This window comes from Mesocricetus auratus, unplaced genomic scaffold (assembly GCF_017639785.1).
Source record: "Mesocricetus auratus isolate SY011 unplaced genomic scaffold, BCM_Maur_2.0 Super-Scaffold_100007, whole genome shotgun sequence".
Taxonomy (NCBI): domain Eukaryota; kingdom Metazoa; phylum Chordata; class Mammalia; order Rodentia; family Cricetidae; genus Mesocricetus; species Mesocricetus auratus.
In genome coordinates, this window is record NW_024429191.1 from 47,818,976 (window position 1) to 47,839,018 (window position 20,043).

The 20,043-nt window shown below is 45.8% G+C and overlaps 1 protein-coding gene across 1 annotated transcript; it reads right to left on the reverse strand.

The window, feature by feature from the left end:
* Window positions 1-10,587: 10,587 nt before the first annotated feature.
* Window positions 10,588-15,636, reverse strand: Odf4 (outer dense fiber of sperm tails 4). Its single transcript, XM_040748933.1, has 5 exons — window positions 15,461-15,636; window positions 15,035-15,333; window positions 11,584-11,757; window positions 11,164-11,298; window positions 10,588-10,957 (listed from the first exon to the last, which is right to left on the reverse strand). The coding sequence occupies exons 1-5, from the start codon at window positions 15,505-15,507 to the stop codon at window positions 10,758-10,760; spliced, it is 855 nt and encodes a 284-aa protein (XP_040604867.1). The 5' UTR covers window positions 15,508-15,636; the 3' UTR covers window positions 10,588-10,757.
* Between the last annotated feature and the right edge of the window lie 4,407 nt (window positions 15,637-20,043).

Here is a 20,043-nt window from a genome sequence, read left to right on the forward strand (position 1 = left end):
AGTTCGAGGCCAGCCTGGTCTACAAGAGCTAGTTCCAGGACAGCCTCCAAAAGCCTCGGAGAAACCCTGCCTCAAAAATCAAAAAAAAAAAAAGATATGAGAGAGAGAGAGAGAGAGAGAGAGAGGAGAGAGAGAGAGGAGAGAGTAAGAGAGAGAGAGAGAGAGAGAGAGAGAGAGAGAGAGAGAGAGAGAGAGAGAGAGAGAGAGAGAGAGAGAGAGAGAGAGAGAGAGAGAGAGAGAGAGAGAGAGGAGAGAGAGAGAGGAGAGAGTAAGAGAGGAGATGAAATGGAGAGGAAGATGAGAGTAAAAGAGCGCTTATGCTATTTTTATTATGAACGGAATCTACTTTTCTGCAGCTCAGGGGGGAAAGAAAGATTATTTTCCTCTCCCATTTCTCAGGTTCGGTTGTCAGTAGTTCCTTGAGACTAAGAACTAGGTTGTCCTGAGCTGGCACTGAGGAAACAGGCAGGGGAGGCACCCAGGAAGCCCAGACTCCCAGTGTTGCTTCCAAATGATTTTGCATGGTTCATGGTCACCATTGCAGCAACTAGTTAGAGCAGGGCATGCCAATGGTTAGGGCCAATACCTGAGTATTACAGTCATCTCTACCCACCTACTGAACCTTTTAGATGTGGTTACTCTCTAACCCCCATATTTATTTATTTATTTACTTACTTATTTTTGAGGCAAGGAACTTGCTGTGTAGACCAGGTTATCCTCAAACTCAACTCACAAAAACCTGCCTCTTGAGTGTTGGGATTTTGAAGACATTTGCTACCATGTCTGGCTCTGCTTTGTTTCTTGTAGTTGTTGTTTTTATTTTTCAAGACCGGTTCAGGTTGGAGATATGACGCAATGGTTAAGAGCACTGGCTGTTCTTCCAGAGGACCCGATTCAAATCCCAGCACCCACATGGCAGCTCACAATTGTCTAAAACTTCAGTTCTAGAGGATCTGACACCCACACACAGATATACATGCAGGCAAACACCAATGCACATGAAATTAAAAAAAAAAAAAAAAAAGGACAGGGTTTCTCTGTGTAGCCTTGACTGTCCTGGAACTCTCTGTAGAAATCTGCCTGCCTCTGCCAAAAGAAAGACAAGTGCCACCACCACAGAGTATGATTTATAGATCTTTCCAGTGGCTTTGTAAAATTGTATAAAACTTGATTTGAAACCTGAGATAATTTTAAATACAAAAGCAGGGTATAGCCCAGTGGTAGACCACCTGCCTAGCATTCCAGAGGCCTGAGTTCCATCAGCACCGCTAAAGGAAAAAGAAATACAAGACCTGGAGAGTTGACTTGGTAGTTGAGCACACTGGCTGCTCTTCCAGACAGGATGTGAGTTCAATTCTCAGCACACATGGTGACTCATAGCATCTGCAACTCCAGTTCCAGGGGTTCTGATGTTCTCTTCTGGTCTCTGAAGGCGCCAGACACACATGAGGTGCAGGCAAAACACCCATACACAGTATATGTATATGTATATGTGTATGTATGTATGTATGTATGTATGTATGTATGTATGTATATATCCTTCTCAGGCAGGACTCTCACTCAAAAAGCTGACAGCAGAGCAAATTTTGCCTGAAATTTTCAGATTTTTTTGTTCCAAATTTCATACCGTTGAACTTTGCTTCTTTTTCCTTTTCTCTTCTTTTCTTTCTTTCTTTTTTTTTTTTTTTGTTGTTGTTGTTTTTGTTTCTTGTTCCTTTGTATTGTTGTTATCCTGGCACTAATCTTTGTTTACCCAGGTTGTGGCAGGTTTCTTTTTTTTTTCTGTTTTTTTTTTTTCACCCTACAATTAATTACTCCAGATGGCTGAGTCCTTGGAGTTTTCCAAACAAACAAAGCAGGCAGGAAATGGAAGCTTCCTGAGAACAGCGGCTCCTGAGTCCGAGAGTCGCTTTGCTTTTGGAGCTTGCTTGTCCATTAATGCTTTCCTTCTGCGCAACCGATTTCTGATCGGAGGGAAAAAGTGGGCAGATTTTAAACTTTCCATTTAAAACTCGGTGCTGATATTCGCTTTCTTCGTTGCAAATCTTTTTTTTTTTTTTTTTTTTTTTTTGGTTTTTCGAGACAGGGTTTCTCTGTGGCTTTGGAGGCTGTCCTGGAACTAGCTCTTGTAGAACAGGCTGGCCTCGAACTCACAGAGATCCGCCTGCCTCTGCCTCCCAAGTGCTGGGATTAAAGGCGTGCGCCACCAACGCCCGGCTCTTCTTTGCAAATCTTAACTGTTCTGTTTCTTCAGAATGCCTCCATCTCTTCTGCTGACCCGATGTTCCTCAGAACAGAACAACTTCTCACGCCACCGGAACCGTTAGCCTAAGATTGGCTTTTCACTGTTAGGCACTTCCTGCCATTCTGAAGGCTATGTGGATACTCAGCCTTTTCTCTAGGCTTGCACAAATGGCTTGTTTAGGACTTTGGTTGGGCACTCCTGACTGGTGAGGAGACACCTGGTAGCCTCCCCCAGCACACACACACACACACACAAGTCCACACTACCGTCGTTCTCCTAAGAAATGCCTACTGTAAATGTAGGGACCACAAGGATCTTAGTCAGCACATAACCCAGATCACCTGAAATGACATAACTGCCCTTTAGTCCCAACACAGTCTCTGCTTCCAAAGGGATGAGGAGGGACCACTCTGGATGACTAGACGGTTGCTACTCCTCTTCCTCGGCACACACAGTTCTGTTTCTTGAAGGGAGCCTGAAATCCATCCTCAGGGGTGGTAGATGTGACTCAGCTGGTAGAGTGCTTGCCTCACATTCTCAAAACCTTAAATTCAACCCCAAAAGTGCATAAATCTTTTTTATGCCAGAAGGCCAGAAGAGGGCATCGGATCCTCTGGCACTAGAGTTATAGGTGGCTGTGAGCAACCTGATATGGGTGCTGGAAATAGAATCTGGGTCTTCTGCCAAGGCAGCAGGTGCTGTTGACCACTGAGCCATTTCTGTAGCCTGCTTTGCAGAGCATTCTGCCTACTTTGCAGAGGGAATTATACTTGACAAGATCCTGATTGGAGAAACCTGACAGATGACATTCAGGAATCAATGTTAACATACCACGTTAAAAAGATCACATCTGCATTCAGTTTGAGGCACCGAGAAGAACACAGCAGCATTTCTATGGTGTTTCACCAAAAATGCATCACTTGAGTCTTATTATAAAGAAACATGAGATTAAACTCAGACATCCTGCAAAATACCTGGTCTGTATGTATCCCTTACAAAACAACACTTCAATATCCTGAAAGACAAATACTAAAGAACTGTTCCAATCAAAGTAGGATAGAGAGATAAGGCAGGAGAGTGCAGAACCTGCTGCACGATCTTCTATTGCTATATTCAGCATAGTGGAACTACTGGGAAAACCTCAACACTGTCTGGAGATTGTGTAGTGTTGCGTCCGTGTTAATGTCCTGACCTCTGGAGAACATGAGCTGTGGTTACATAAGAGCATGGCTTTGTTTTTAGAAAATACATGTTGAAACACTGGGAGATGGGGAAATGTCTGCAACTTACTCTCAAATGGTACAGGAGAAAAAGTGTGTGTGTGTGTGTGTGTGTGTGTGTGTGTGTGTGTGTAGGAAGGAGATGAAATAAAGCCACGGCATCCAATGTTACCATTTAAAGGTTGTTCATATGGATCCTGGCATCCGTGTAACATGCTGGGTGTGGGCTTACAGCAGCCTATAACCATGATGCTGTGAGGGGTGGGGACAGAAAAATCACTGGGGTTTGCTGGCTGCCAATCAGTTAAAAAACGTGAGCTCCAGGTCTGACCTGCCTCAAAGGAATAAATGGGAGAACACTTAATAGCTATCCAATGCCCTCCTCTGGCCCTTATGTGAACACACACAGTCACACACAGCTGCACACATACATATATAACACACACAAATACAACCTGAAATGCACTTTTTTTTTCCGAGACAGGGTTCTCTGTCTTGTTTTGGAGGCTGTCCTGGAACTAGTTCTTATAGACCAGGCTGGCCTCAAACTCACAGAGATCCGCCTGCCTCTGCCTCCCGAGTGCTGGGACTAAAGGCGTGCGCCACCACCACGCAGCCTGAAATGCACTTTCTAAGGAGTAAAGATGAAAGAATCAGCAGCATCTCATCCAAGACAAAAGACGGGATAGTAGCTTGCAGCTTGCTTTCTGCAAAAGCAGGCCCCTGTGTGAGCTGGTAAGTCTGTGTTCAAGTCCTGTCCCCCAAGAGGTAACTCTCAAGTTGAGTTTAACATTCCTGTCATTTGACTTACCCACCTGGGAGTGAGGCCTGTGGGGACATATAGTAAGAGTATGCTCAGTTTTGAAGAAAATGTCAGCTTGTCTTCTACGTGACTATACTGTGAGAATTCCTGTTATAGTCTTTCCAGCATTGGTGGTGTCAGAGTTTGGATTTTCACTATTCTAACAGGAGTGTTGAGACAGGTGTGGTTGTGCATAGTGATTCCAACACCCAGGCAGGCCTGTAAAGTCATGTTCTTGATTAGTAGTTGATGGGGGAGGGCCCAACCCATTGTGGGCAGTCTCATACCTGAACTGGTGGTCCTGGGTTCTATAAAAAGCAGGCTGAGCAAGCTGGGGAAGCAAGCCAGTAAGCAACACTCCTCCATGACCTCTGCACCAATTCCTGCCTCCAGGTTCCTGTTTTGCCAGAGTTCCTGTCATTGACTTCTTCTGTGATGAACTGTGTGTGGAAGTGTAAGTCAAACAAATCCTTTCTTCCCCAAGTTGCTTTGGTCACTTTTTTTTTAACCGCAGCAATAGTAACCCTAACTAAGACAATGCCCTGCCGGGCGTTGGTGGCGCACGCCTTTAATCCCAGCACTCAGGAGGCAGAGGCAGGTGGATCTTTGTGAGTTCGAGGCCAGCCTGGTCTACAAAGTGAGTTCCAGGACAGCCTCCAAAGCCACAGAGAAACCCTGTCTCGAAAAACCAAAAAAAAAAAAAAAAAAAAAAAGACAATGCCCTGTTGGGGAATATTACTTTAAGGTGTGTTACTTTTGTTTATGTTGCATGTGTTTAACTCTGTGAAATTGTGTTACTGTGCCTGTCTAAAACACCCGCTGGTCTAAAAAAGAGCTGAATGGTCAATAGTGAGGCAGGAAAAAAGGAATAGCAGGACTGGTGGGCAGAGAGGAGAAATCTGAGAGGAAAGGATCTGAGGATTGGGGAATGAGAGAGGAAGGAGTAGGACTTCAGGGGCCAGCCACTCAGCCACCCAGCCACCCAGCTACACAGCTGGACATGAACTAATAAAGAGAGAAAAGGTTTACAGGAACAGAGAAAGATAAAACCCCTAAGGTCAAAGATAAATGGAATAATTTATGTTAAGAAAAGCTGGCAAGAAACAAGCCAAGCAAAGGCCACGCATCCATAACTAAGAACAAGCTTCTATATGTGATTTATTTGGGATGTAGGCAGTGGGTCCCCCAAAAGCCAAAAGAGTCCAGAGAGCCAAAAGAGAAAAACATCACACTACAATGCCCTTCTCAACAAAGAAGTCTAAAGCAGAACCATAAAGGCAACAGACTAAACAGCATTGTCAACCAACTTAGCCTGACTGACATGTACAGTGTGCTATCTGATATCTGCAGAATATACATTCTAACTATAGTAGGGCTCATTGAGGTAAACCATACGCTGGGCAATGAGAGTTAATAGCACCCAATTGTGACGGGCCAAAACCTGCTCCATTTTGTTTCAGCTGGAGCCATCTTTGGTTTAAACTAAAGCTAACACCCACTCCTTTTTTCCTGCACTATGAAAAGTCCCATGGAAAAGCACCCAGTTCTGTTCTAGAAACTTGGGGTTGAAATGCCCCAGCTAACTGCATATTTTTGGCTTCTGGTAAACAGTTTGCTTGCTTTATTTCCTCCTGCACTGCCAATGAGCTCCCTGTAAAATGCATGAGGCTTCTCTGTGAGGAGTGTTTCTCTCCAGGAAATTTGGTTGTTAGCACAACCAAATCCCATGCATAGTTTTTACAATAGTATTAAGTTAGAAATCAGTAGTAACAATATGTCTAAAAAATTCCCCAGTACTCAAAAAAAACATATTTTCGATAGCCAGTGAGTCAAAACAAAAACAGTCAAAGGAAAACAAGAAAAAATTATGAAGCTGGGCGTTGGTGGCACACATCTTTAGTCCCGGCACTCTCGGGAGGCAGAGGCAGGTGGATCTCTGTGAGTTCGAGGCCAGCCTGTTCTATAAGGGCTAGTTCGAGGACAGCCTCCAAAGCCACAGAGAAACCCTGTCTGGAAAAACCAAAAAAAAAGAAAAAAAAAAGTGCTTGTTACCACTGATCCCTCTCTCCAGGCCACACAGTTGTTTTTTTTTTTTTTTTTTGGTTTTTACGAGACAGGGTTTCTCTGTATTGTTTCGGAGGCTATCGGTCCAGCCCGGCCTCGAACTCACAGAGATCCGCCTGCCTCTGCCTCCCAAGTGCTGGGATTAAAGGTATGTGCCATCACCGCCCAGCTACACAGTTGTTTTTTTAGACAAGGTCTTACTATGTAGCCCAGGCTATCCTGTCTCTGCCTCTCAAGAGTTCTGTTAGGGGATGCTGGAGAGATAGCTCAGCGGTTAAGAGCACTAACTGCTCTTCCAAAGGTTCTAAGTTCAATTCCCAGCAACCACATGGTGGCTCAAAACCATCTATAATGAGATCTGGTGCCCTCTTCTGGCCTGCAGACATACATGCAGGCAGAATACTGTATGCATAATAAATCTTAAAAAAAAAAAAGAGTCCTGTTTGGGCTTCATGGGTAAAGGCTCTTGCTCCCAAGCCTGATGACCACAGTTTAATCTCCAGGACTCATATGGTAGATGGCAGACAGAAGGAACCAACTTCTTCACCATGTGTGTACATAGCACCCATGCATGCATGCACATACATACACACTACACATGTGCCCATATTCACACACCCCATAGAGCCTTGTTTTGTAGGCTGTATTGTTTGATAAACTGAGATGTTCACATAACACAATAGAGCATTTCTCAAGCTGTCACTCAGTAATGTATGACCATACTTAGCAGGGCTGTTGGAGCTAAGACTGCTATTCAATACATCTTGGTCTTGATAAGAAATTCTTCTGATTTTCTCTTATTTTTATTATATATATATATATATATAATATATATATATATATAATTTTTTTTTGGTTTTACGAGACAGGGTTTCTCTGTATTGTTTTGGAGGCTGTCAGTCCAGCCCGGCCTTGAACGCACAGAGATCCGCCTGCTTCTGCCTCCTGAGTGCTGGGATTAAAGGCGTGTGCCACCACTGCCCGGCTTTATTATATTTTTGAGACAAGGTCTCACGGTATAGCTCAAACTCTCTATGTAGCCCAAGTTGGCTTTGAACCCACAAACCTCTTCCCTCATCTTTTTGGGTGCTAGATTACTTCTGTTCTTGGGTTCTGGGGATAGAACTCAGGTTACTAGTCTTATCAGCAAGCATCCTTGCTGCTCACTAGGCCTTCCCACCAGCCCTACTTCTGTTCTTCCTCTCTCTCTCTCTCTCTCTCTCTCTCTCTCTCTCCCCTTCCCCCTTTTTGGTGTTTTTTGAGGCAGTCTCTCTGTAGCCCTGGCTGTTCAGCAACTGGCTCTGTAGAACAGGCTGTCCTCGAACTCACAGAGATCCGCCTGCCTCTGCCTCCCAAGTGTTGGGATTAAAGGTGTGCACCACCAGTGCTTGGCCTGTTTTACATTTTCCACTAAGGTATTAACCTATAAATTCTTCCTAAGCTTAGTTTTCTCTGCACTCCCAAAACCACAATATGTAGTGTCTTAGGGTTTCAATTGCTGTGAAGAGACACTATGACCATGGGAGCTCTTATAAAGGAAAACATTTAATTAGGGTGGCTTACATTTTCAGAGGTTTAATCCATTATCATTATGGTACAATATGGTAGTGTGCAGGCAGACATGGTACTGGAGCTGGGAGACTTTACATTTTGCTCCAAAGGCAACAGGAAGTAAACTGAATCACTAGGCATGGCTTGAGCATATATGAGACCTCAAAGCCTTCCTCCACAGTGATACACTTCCACCAACAAGACCACACTCATGACTACAAGGCCACACTTCCCAGTAGTGCTATTCCCTTTGAGGGCTATTTTCTTTCAAACCACCACATGTGCTATTTACATTATCATTTGGGTTTTTTTGTTTGTTTGTTTTTTCAAAACAAGCTTTCTCTGTATTGCTTTAAGATGCCATCCAGAACCTTCCCAATATCCTTGTTTTTATCTGTTGTGACTTGCGGAATCAAAGTCCCTTAATTTGAAACAATTTAAATTATCATTTATTTCCATCAAGGATTAATCCATCCTCCCGGGCTTGAGACACAGAACAAGAAAGACTTGTCCTCATTTGTACCTGAGAATCTATTTTTCACCCAAGAAATTTCAGATTTTCTACCAAAGACCCTTTTTCCTGGGTTATGGGGACATAAGCACACACAGGCCTCACCTTGTTATGGAAGACCAGGGTAACACTCTTGATTGTGTTCAGAACATGCTGCAAATGGTTCGGACAGTGGCCAGTTCCTGTTTCCCCAACCCAGAGCCTCTTTTTCTTTCCAAGGAGGCTCAGCTGTAATTGATGTGATTGAAAACCCCCAGAGGGTTCTTCTGGGGCACTTCAACGTGATGTCGACATTTTCTGGAAGGTCGACAGCCTGGTAGCTGAGAACGGCCTTTGTTCTTAAGTAAATGTGGCAAAGATTAATGCAGTTCTTTTTTTTCAAAACGCTCAACATCTTCTAACTTATGAGACCAGTATGACACTGATACCACAAAGACTGAAATATTAAAAAAGAATATCCTAAGTATAGACTATTATTCCTTGTGAAAATACATGGAAGTTTCCTTTACATATTAGTGCATCAAATCTCACAATTAATAAAGTTAACTCACCATGACCAAGACCAAGTGAGGTTTATCCCAGGAGTTTATCCCAGGAATGCAGTCTACCTTTTTTTTTGTTGTTGTTTGTTTGGTTTTTCGAGGCAGGGTTTCTCTGTATTGTTTTGGAGGCTTTCCTGGAACTCGCTTTGTAGACCAGGATGGCCTCGAACTCACAGAGATCCACCTGCCTCTGCCTCCCGAGTGCTGGGATTAAAGGAGTGCACCACCAACGGAGTGCACCACCAAAGCCCGGCTTGCAGTCTACCTTAACATTAAAAAAAAAAAAGCTACCTAGTAGGTCGTGGAGGACAGGAAGGTTGACTGGGGGAGTAGGATGGGGAAAGAGGGAAGCATAGGTTAGAAGACAGATCAGGCACCAGTGTGACCTCTAGTGATCTAAAGGGATGACACCAATTGGCAAGCTAAGCAATAGTGTAGAGATCACCTCGAATGACCATTCCTGATAATGATCTTGATGTCTATAACCATCCTGGAGCCTTCATCCAGCGACTGATGGAAGCAGAGGCAAACACCCTCAGTTAAACACTGAACAGAACCCAAGGAACCCAATGACAGAGAGAGAGGAGCGATGAGCAAATTGGCAAAGAATGGGCTGGCAAAACCAGCAGAGACAGCTGATCCAAACGGGAGAGCTCTTGAACCCCAAACTGACAGCCGGGAGGCCAGCATGGGACCGATCCAGACCCACTGAATGTGAGAGTCAGTGAGGAGGCCTGGGCTACCTATGGGGTCGTGAGCAGTGGATCAGTGTTTATCCCTTGAATACTAACAGACGTCATGTGTCCATAACACAAAGAGGGATGCTCTCTTAGTCTGGACTCTTAGGGAAGTGCCTGGACCCTACCCTGAACGAAATGATAGACTCTAGATATCCCCTACGTGGAAGGAATTGGCAATAGGGTGGGAGGATGGGGGGATGGGAGGGTGCGGGAGAAGGGGAGGGAGAGGGAACTGGGATTGACATGTAAAATAAGCTATTTAAAATTTTAAAAAAAGCTGAGTGATGGTAGTGCACACCTTTATTCCCAGCACTCAGGAAGCAGAGGCAGGCGGATCTCTGTGAGTTGGAGACCAATTTGGTCTATAAGATCATCCAAAGCCACAAAGAAACCCTGTCTCAAAAAAAAAAGAAAAAAAAAAAAGAAAGAAAGAAATGGTGTCCTTTGTACTATGTTGTCTGGCTAGCCCTATAGATATTTGCTTGTTATCTCTGTAAAAGCTGCAGTTGCTTTTTCCAGTTAGATACCTGTGTAGTTCTGTTTGTTATATTTTATTTTTGTTTTTGAGGTCATAGTCTCACTATGGAGCTCAGGCTGGTCATCCTCCTGCCTCAGCCTCCTGGGATTATTATACTTACGCCTACACCAAGCCTGGTTGTCTACTTTTGTTTTTCTGTTTTCAGTACTATTGAATCAAACCCAATTCATATGAATATGCCAGGGTCAGCATTCTAGCACGGAGTCCCTCCTTCCTATGGACAGGTATGCTGTGGTAAAAGGCTGGGCAGGTGGGTTCAGCGGCTGGAAGTTCACAGGCAGGAAGAGCTGGGAAGTAAGGCAACAACGCGCTTTCTTTCTCTCCCTTCCTCTCCCTCCCCTTGCAGCTCTTCTCAGCAACTACCAGACATGACGAAGAAGAGATGGACAATTTATTTCACTTCACCTGAGCCATAGACAAGGCCGAGTTCAGGGAGAGGAAACCAAAGCTGTTCCCTAAATCCTCCTGTGCTCGTCCGTCGTCACGATGAGGACAGACCTAGCCAATGGAGGATGGGTAGGTCCTAAGAAGCATTTGGTGAAACTTAAGGGCTTTTGGTATCCTCCTGCTTCTCAGGGTCGGGGATGTCCTCCGGATTGCTGGAGGACCGTGCAGTGCTCATCAGAGTCTCTTGCACCGGAGACCCTTGCTCTTGCTCCTCGCTGTTGCAAGAATTGTTGGTGGAAGAGGAGCTGCCCATCATCAGGCTCCAGAAGTTTTTATGGTTGAGGTAGCAAAGGACCCCTGGGGTGGGGTGGGGGGCACACGAGAAAAAGGGGGAAGCGGAGAGCGGCATGAAGGTGACCGGTGAGGCGAGCCAAAGGGGAAGGCTAAGTCCCTGTGGACTCTCGGGTGAGCGTGGGGGGTTGCCTGCCCCTTCCCTCCACAGGTCCTCTGCCCTGATCACCCAAGTCCCTTCCTCTTTCCCCAGGGCCCTCCTAACCACTCACCACATGTGAAATACAGGATGAGCACCAGCCAACCAATGAAATAGCTCCACCCGATGGGGACCGATATGTTCTTCTTCAGCTCGTAGATCCAGAGGTTAACAGGGAACAACAGGAGGGTGAGGAAAATGAAGGTGACTGGGAGGCAGGAGTGGAGAGATCTTATTCTCACCTAAGAATCGCACATGAGTTCTGCCTCATCTCCCGAGCTACAGCCGCCAACCGCTCACACTGAGTCCTAGGCCCAGATGGCTCGAGAAAGTCAACCCTCCTGTCTACAGGATTCTGGAACTAGTATATCTCTGGTCTCACTTCTCCCCTCCCAGGGCACCAAACGCTCGCTCCACCCCCAGAGAAGAGGGAGACACGCCCAGGAAGATGTGGGTTAGGGAATTAAGGACCTTTTTCAGAGCTGGGGGGCACCTTCACAGAAGCTCAGGACGATCCCAATCAAGCCAAAGAAAGGCATTCTCTGCAGGCCGGGCAGGTACGGCAGGTGCAGCCAGGTGGTGAGGGCAAAGCCCAGCACCAAGGCCAGGGTGAAACTTACATTAGCCACCCCCAAAACTGGATGGTTTGTCCACAGCTCTAAACTGTCTGCGGAAAATGACAAAATAGGAACTCAGCATTCACAAACATGAGATACGATCAAATGAACAAACATGAGGGAAATACTCAGCTCATTCAGAACCAAAGAAATGCAGAGTTAAAAACCGTAAAACATGGTGGTGCAAGCCTTAATCCCAGCACTTGGGAGGCAGAGACAGGTGACTCACCCCATGAGCTCAGCAGTGGTAATGGGAAGGCTGAGCTAGGAGGATAGACTTAGCTTTGAGGCTACATGGTGAGTTACTGACCAGGCTGGACTACAGTGTAATGTTTTAAAAAATAGCTGGGTGTGGTGGTTCACACCTGGCTATTCACTCCCAACATTGGAGAGACAGAGGTGGTCCTATCTCTGTGAGGTCAGCCTAGTCTACATAGCGAGTTCAAGGACAGTCAGAGCTACATAGTGAGACCCTATTTTAAAAAATAAAATAAAAGATAGACATAAAAAATTTAAAAAGCCAGGCATGTTGGCACACATCTTTAATCCCAGCATTCAGAGGCAGGCAGACTTTTGCAAATTCAAGACCAGCCTAGTCTATATATATAGCAAGTTCCAGGGCATCCCCGGCTACAGAAAAACACTATCTCAACAAAACAAGACAACAACAAAAAGAAATCAATAAGAGAAAAATAGAAGGAAAAGAAAATCAGAACACAAATAGCAATTCTCAAAAGAAAAACTATGCAGTTGTCAATGGATTGACAATAACTTTAGTGGCTCTCCCTTTTCAAAAGAAATCTTGCAAATGCACTTATAATTTTAGACCCTGAAGCCTGGAATGAGTGGTAACTGGCTAGTTTCTGAGGTTGGCTTCAAAACATCTTCCCTATTGTCCTAATGTGAAGTGCTGGCTCCTATTGAATGAATCCACTTTCATTAACGACCATGACATCATGGGCCACACCTTTCCGTTGCTCCTTTCCTGGCACGACTGCATGGCTTTCAAACCCTTTACTCTGTTTTTGTTTTGTTTTGTTTCTGAGACAGGGTTTCTCTGTGTAACTTTGGAACCTGTCCTGGAACTCGATCTGTAGACCAGGCTGGCCTCGAACTCACAGAGATCCTCCTGCCTCTGCCTCCTGAGTGTTGGGATTAAAGGCATGAGCCACCAACGCCTGACTTTACTCTGTTTTTGTTTGTTTTGTTTTTCTTACTCCTAAATTTCACTACAATCTGACTAAAAGGAGACAGATTCTTCCCACAAACCAATTCCAAAGGCTTCCTTCCTTCCAGGGATCAGATGTGGTCACAGGAAGGATCCCTCTCTTCTGTGACCAGTTTTCTGTATTAGTTGCCTGTTCTTCTTTGTGACTAAACACCTAACAGAAACAATTTAAAGGGAGAAAGGTTTATTCTGCCTTTTGACTTCAGGATTTAGTCCATGGTTACTTGGCTCCAGGTAACTGGGCCATTATAGTGGCAGGAATGTGTGGCATACGCTGTGCAAAGCATATTCTTCACTTATTAGAAGACAGAAAGTGGCCGGGCATTGGTGGCGCACCCCTTTACTCCCAGCACTTGGGAGGCAGAGGCAGGCGGATCTCTGTGAGTTCGAGGCCAGCCTGGTCTACAGAGCGAGTTCCAGGAGAGCCTCCAAGACAATACAGAAAAACCCTGTCTTGAAAAAAACCAAAAAAAAAAAAAAAAAAAAAAGAAGACAGAAAGTGCCATGCATGGTGGCCCATACCCTTAATCCCAGCACTGGGAAGGCAGAGGCAGGCCAATCTCTTTGAATTTGAGGCCAGCCTGGTCTACAAAGTAAGTTCCAGGATAGCCAAAGCTACACAGAGAAATCCTGTCTCCAAAAACCAAAAACCAAAACCAAAACTAAACCAAAGTAGTACTGAGTGCATATAAGTCAAGTGTGGCAGCTCATGCCTGTAATCCCAGCTCTCAGGAGGCTGAAGATGGCTGCCAGGTCAAAGTCAGCCTGGCTACATAATGAATCCTAGGATACCCTGGACTACAGAGTGAGGCCCTGGGGATGTGACTCAGTGTTGGCACTTAGCATGTGTGGGGAATTGGGTTCCCCTCACAGCACCACAGAGCAAGGCACACACTATTCTACATCTGCCCTTTTTTTTTTTTTTTTTTTTTTTTTTTTTGGTTTTTCGAGACAGGGTTTCCCTGTGGCTTTGGAGGCTGTCCTGGAACTCCCTTGGTAGTCCAGGCTGGTCTCGAACTCACAGTGATCCGCCTGCCTCTGCCTCCCGAGTGCTGGGATTAAAGGCGTGCGCCACCAACGCCCGCCTACATCTGCCTTTATGAAGTTTATGCTATTGCCATTTCGTGTGGTGTGACCCTCAGCTCCAATCTTCCCATCTACAAAATAAGGCTAATTATCCCTGTCTCTTGTGGACAATTTGGCTGGACAAATAGCATGCCATTGATGATATTTTTTCCCATATTTATCCTTAAGAAGATATAATTGCTGTACACCTGTCTTTTGCTTATGTGAAGGAGAATGAGCAGGAAATGGACATCCAGAACTGGACATTTAGCCGGGCATTGGTGGCGCACGCCTTTAATCCCAGCACTCGGGAGGCAGAGGCAGGCGGATCACTGTGAGTTCGAGACCAGCCTGGACTACCAAGGGAGTTCCAGGACAGCCTCCAAAGCCACAGGGAAACCCTGTCTCGAAAAACCAAAAAAAAAAAAAAAAAAAAAAAAAGAACTGGACATTTCTGAGGTGGTGAGGGGACAGCACGGAATGAAATGAGTCAGAAGTTAAGCGGCTGTAGGAGTCCAGGAAAGGAAGGACTAAGGAAGCCTCGCAATGAAGGGCAAGGGCGGAGCTGGCCCAGAAGCACAGCAGAAGGGCAGGGAGGGGCGATTGCAAGAGAACCTCCCGGGTCATCGAGGGCTCTGAGTACGCACACCTAGGAGACAGCACCTCCAGCTGAAGGGGATGCTATGCAGGAATCATCCAGACAGCTTTCAACGTTCTGTGTAGCCCTGGCTGTCTTGGCACTCGCTCCGTAGACCAGGCTGGCCTCAAAGTCACAGAGATCCCTCTGCCTCTGCCACTTGAGTGCTGGGATTAAAGGCGTGGCATTCTTAAAGCAAAATCCTTCAGGCTCTACCTAAAGAGGCGATATCTACTGAGTCAGGTGAGTTGATTTGGCCAAACCAAAGGAAGAAAATGATCCTCAGAGGTCGCCATGCCGGCAGAGCCCTCTTTCTCGAGTCAAATGAAGATGGCTGACAGGAGGAACAGGACTGTGGGGCCAGGCTGGAGACCTGGCATGGGATGAGGGAGCTCACCTTTCTCACTGCCTGAGCTCGAGCAGCTTCTAGATATGCAGGTGTACAGGAGTCCTGTGGACATTTTATGTATCGAGGTGTAGACTCTATTGGTGACATTTTTGGGGTAGCGCTGATGGAAACGACTCTTAGAGGGGTACAGCCATTTCTTGGAGAAGACCATGACCAGAAGGAGGAGGAAACCCACCAAGCTGAATTCTGAAGCCACCAGCTGGGACATCCAGCGGGAGCTGTGTGTAATTCTCCAATGAAAGGGCAATAGGGAGTTGCGGCGATGCTCGGTGAGTGACCGCCTGTTCCTGCCAGGAGAAGGGACAGAGTCCTGAACAAGGTTCTCTGTGCTCTGCCCAGGCTACCCCTCCTCCGCCCCTCCTAGGCCTCTGACGCCTGCTCTCTCCCACCCACCTGCTTCCCTTCCACACTCACCTGGTACTTATCTTCTCAGTTTTTCCCTCAGTCACATCAGTTTCCATCACAGGCCTAGTGTCTGAGGAAGAATGGGGGGGACCTTCCTTTCAGGCACCTGAGCTCCAGATCCGAGAAGGCCTCACCCCATTCTGCTGAGCCGGCCCTAACTGCCATGGAATATTGCTGGGAAGCCGAGAGATGGGGGATGGGCTGTGGATTCAGCCCCAACCCTTTCTCAAAATTCTATTCCTCTGGTTCCTCTAACTGTGGGTCGGATGCCTCTCTCCTAGCTGCTGCCTCCCTTTATCCAAGGTGATGATCTCTGAGACAGCCCACTTCTCTTCTCTAATCCCAAATGCTCACTGACAGCCAAGGAGAGGGAGAAAGACATGCTTCTAGGAAAAGGTCTGAATACCTTCATTCTTTACCTTCGGATGCTTGTTCCAAGCATGCATTAACCTCCCCCAGCTTCTTCCCTCTCTCTGTCTCACCTGTCCACTCAGTTCCAGTCAACAATGGTCAGCCCCTCCCCCCTCACGCCCCCTTTCTCTTGACAGGTGCTTTCTATGTAGCTCAGCTGGCCTGAAACTCACTGTAGAGTCCAAGTGACGAAATGAGAAAAGAAATAAAAAGGGAAGGACATGCTGCTCCTAGGTATGGTGGAGGAGAAAGCTTCTTGCAGATGAAAGGGAGAGCATAGGCAGAGACAGGGACATCTGGGAGAATCCACAGTAGACATGTTCCTGAGCCATATGAAGAGACAGGGAGAGGGGAGAGGAGAGAATCCGGTGCAGCAACCAGGGGTAACCAAAATGGCTGGGTTCTATCGGGAAGGGCATCAGGAGGAGGAGCAGCCCAGAGGGCTGGAGAAGTTCAGGACAGGGGGCTGGATACAGGGACTGAGGGATGCTGTTGGGAGAACCTGGTCGCCAGCATCTGATTTGATATGTTAAATAGGCCCCACAGCCATTTATTTGTTTCAGGTTTGAGACCTAACAGTGACCTCATAACAATCCTTTTGCTCTGCCTCCCAAGGTCTAGGATTTTACAGGTGTGAGGTACCATCCCTGCCTTCTTTTTAGGATTTATTTATTTTTTATAAGCATTGGTGTTTGGCTGCATGTATGCCTGTGTGAGGATGTCAGATCCCCTGGATCTGGAGTTACAGACAGTTGTGAGCTGTAATATGGGTGCTAGGAATCAAATCCTGGTCCTCTGGAAAACCAGTCAGTGCTCTTAACTACTGACTGAGCTGTCTCTCCAGCCCATCCCTGGATCCTACTTCTCATCTTTTCTTCTTAGTATCAGAAGACGGAGGACACAGAATGAAGATAGACCTGGGGTGTCACGTAGAATGATGATTTTTCTAGCTTCTTTTTTTTAAACATGGGTTTTGGTGATAAACTCAGGTTGATAGGCTCAACAAAAGCTTTTACCTGCTGAGCCATCTCTTGGCCCCTGTTTGTGTGTGTGTGTTTACTTGTTTGTTTGAGACTGGGTTCCAGTCTATTCATCTGGAGAGCAGACAGTAAGACTTGTCTCAAGGACTCCATTTGACTACTGAGTGAGATAAAGTCCTGAGTACTTGTTGGCTCCCAGTATATGGTATTGTTTCTGTTGAGTTCTATTTATAGTTGTTTTTGAAGTCTCACCAGCAAACAGGGAAAAGGCAAACACATAGAAGATAATTCCTGGCCGACATCCTTGTGTATTAGTTACTACAACAGAGTTCAAATGAGTTTGAGCAAAAGAAATGTTAACTCTGAGCCTCAAGTTTAAATGAGCAGCCAGATGCCAGCAACAGTTCCAATTCGGGACTCCAGTCCTCACACTCTGACCTCCCCCGAGTAGCTCGAGTAGCCCATTGCCTCTCTGAAGACCAGGGCTCTTGTGCATACTGTGAGAAATGTGGTCCTGACCCCCAAGCTGTGCCACTACCACCTCTAACCCTTATAACGGAGAAGTCTCTATAGTCCTGTGGGAATAAGTGCTGTCCTCAGAACAACAGCCAGCCAATCCAAGGATGAACTCTGAAGCTGCCAGGAGGGACAGCCCTCAAGTGCAGTGGCTGCCCAGATTTAGAAAGTCCCACTGCAAGAGCCAGAGATCGTCAGTGTCATGTTTCCTTTCTCAGATCCTTTTTGGGGTTTCCTCGAGTTTCCAAGCCTTTCTAATAAGAATGAGCAGGTCTCACAGCAATGCATGGAAGGCTCTTGGAAATGTGTTTCTGAAGAACATAACTTCTGCAAGATTATGCTGTAAATACAATATCACTTTTTATAGAACTTACAAACACCACTAGACAAAGCATGATTTACACACACATACACACACACACACACACACACACACACACACACACACCATTGCATAGTATTTTTTCAAAAGCAGTGGAAAATAAGCAAAAGTACCTATGGTGGTGACTTCTCAGAAGGAGCAGAAGAGTGGGCTGGAGGGGACCACACCGGCATATACATGCTATTGATAATAGTCTCGTTCCTAGGTAAAGTGGTAGGCACTCATATACATAAACTATTTTTTGAGATTTATTTATTTTTATTTTATGTATATGGATATTTTGTCTGCATGTATGTCCATGCACATGTGCATGCCTGGTGATCTCGGAGACCAGAAAAGGGCATCAGATCCCCTGGAGCTGGAGTTAGAGATGGTTGTGAACCACCCTCTGTGTGCTGAGAACCAAACCCAGATTGTCCTGAAGTGCCACTAGTGTTAACTGCTGAGCCATCTCTCCAGCCTGTAGAGTGATCCTTTTTCTTATCTGCCGCTTTGGTTTTTTCCCCACCAGTCGCCTGTGCTCTGCCGAGTTGTAGTCCCCAAATAACACACAAGACGTTCTATTAATTATGAAGCTGCTGGCCTTGCTTGCTTCGTACTGGATAGCTCTGACTTAAATATTTATCCCATAATTGTTAATCTAAGTATTTCTCTTACTGGAGAAGTTTCCGGGCTTCTTACCCCTATGGCGGTTACATCTTGACTCCCTGTGTTTCTCCTACCCAGAATCCTCCTGGACTCCTAGTCCCACCTATCTTGCTTCCCTATTGGCCAACAGTGCTTTATTGATATATACACAGGACTTTCCCATCACTAGCCCATATTTTTTTTCCCCCTGAGACAGGGTTTCTCTGTGTGGCTTTGGAGGCTGTCCTAGAACTGGCTCTGTAGACCAGGCTGGCCTCCAACTCACAAAGATCCACCTGCCTCTGCCTCCTGAGTGCTGGGATTAAAGGCGTGCACCACAAAAAACGCACCTGCTGCCAAGCCTAGAGACTTCATTTTCATCCCTAAGGCCTACATAGCAGAAGGAGAGAACCAACTCCTGTAAGTTGTTTTCTGACTGCATTCATGAACATTCACACACACACACAGTGAGACAGAGAGAGATAAGCATGTAACTAAAAAATTAATATATGTGGGGGCTGGAGAGATGCTTCAGTGGTTAAGAGCATGTGCTGTTCTTCCAGAGAACCTGGGTTCAATTACCAGCATCCACATGGTAGCTCATAACTGTCTATAACTTGACACCCTCACACAAACATACATGTAGGCAAAGCACCAATGCACAGAAAACAAAAATACATAATAAATAAATGTAATTTAAGAGATTTTGTTTTTGGTTTTTCAAGATAGGGTTTCTTTGTAGATTTGGAGCCTATCCTAGAACTTGCTTTCTAAACCAGGCTGTCCTCAAACTCAGAGATCCATCTGCCTCTGCCTCCCAAGTGCTGGGATTAAAGGCGTGCACCGTCACTCCCTGGCCATAATTTAAAAATTTTAAGAATTACTTTTCCAAAGATAACTGAAAATAGCTTAAGTCAGGAGTGCAACTATTATCCCAATGTGAGGGGAGGTGAAGGTGGGACAGCAGGAGTCCAAGATGATCCCCGACTGTGTAATGATTTAGAAGCCAAGAAAAATCCAGGTGGGTTTTCACACATCGTTAATCTCAGCATGCAGGAGGACAAGGTAGGTGGATGGGTGGATCTCTGGGAATTGGAGGCCAGCCTGGTCTACAATCCAAGTTGCAGGCCAGCCAGGGTTACATGGCATGACCTTATCTAAGAAAAAAAAAGGAGATGGGAGAGAGGGTGTGGTTGGGGGTGTGTGCAAGAAAGAAAGAGGACAGTTAAAAGAAAGGAAATGTAATCTTAGTGGCTTCCAGCTCAGCAGCAGAATGTTTATGCAGTCACAATAACTAAGGTAAACACTGTTCGATGAATTTCCATTCTTAGCATCAACAGACAGACAAAGCTTGGAAAACGCAATAAAGATGGACACAAGTAAGCACAGCAGCCTCCACATGACCCAAGAAAAAGTCTGAGAGTGAAGGGAAGGGTGGCGGATTCAGGCTCAGCAAACACATTTCCTAGATTTCTCATCTCCTGACTGGAATAAGTGACACATCCTATAACAAGAGCTGGAGGCTCTTATGGGGCTGGAGGAATGGCTCAGCGGTGAACACACAGTACTTACTGCTCTTGCAGAGGATCCAGGTTCAGTTCCCAGCACTTGCTGGATAACTCACAAATGTAATTCCAGTTACAGAGAATCTGATGCTTCTTTTGACATACACAGGC

Excerpts from the sequence above, each read along its gene's own strand:
- Odf4 (XM_040748933.1), bottom strand. The coding sequence starts at position 15,507 with ATGGAAACTGATGTGACTGAGGGAAAAACTGAGAAGATAAGTACCAG. Across the intron at positions 15,334-15,460 it reads ACTGAGAAGATAAGTACCAG|GAACAGGCGGTCACTCACCG; the intron begins GTGAGTGTGGAA and ends TTCTCCTGGCAG. Across the intron at positions 11,299-11,583 it reads CGTCCTGAGCTTCTGTGAAG|TCACCTTCATTTTCCTCACC; the intron begins GTGCCCCCCAGC and ends CCTGCCTCCCAG.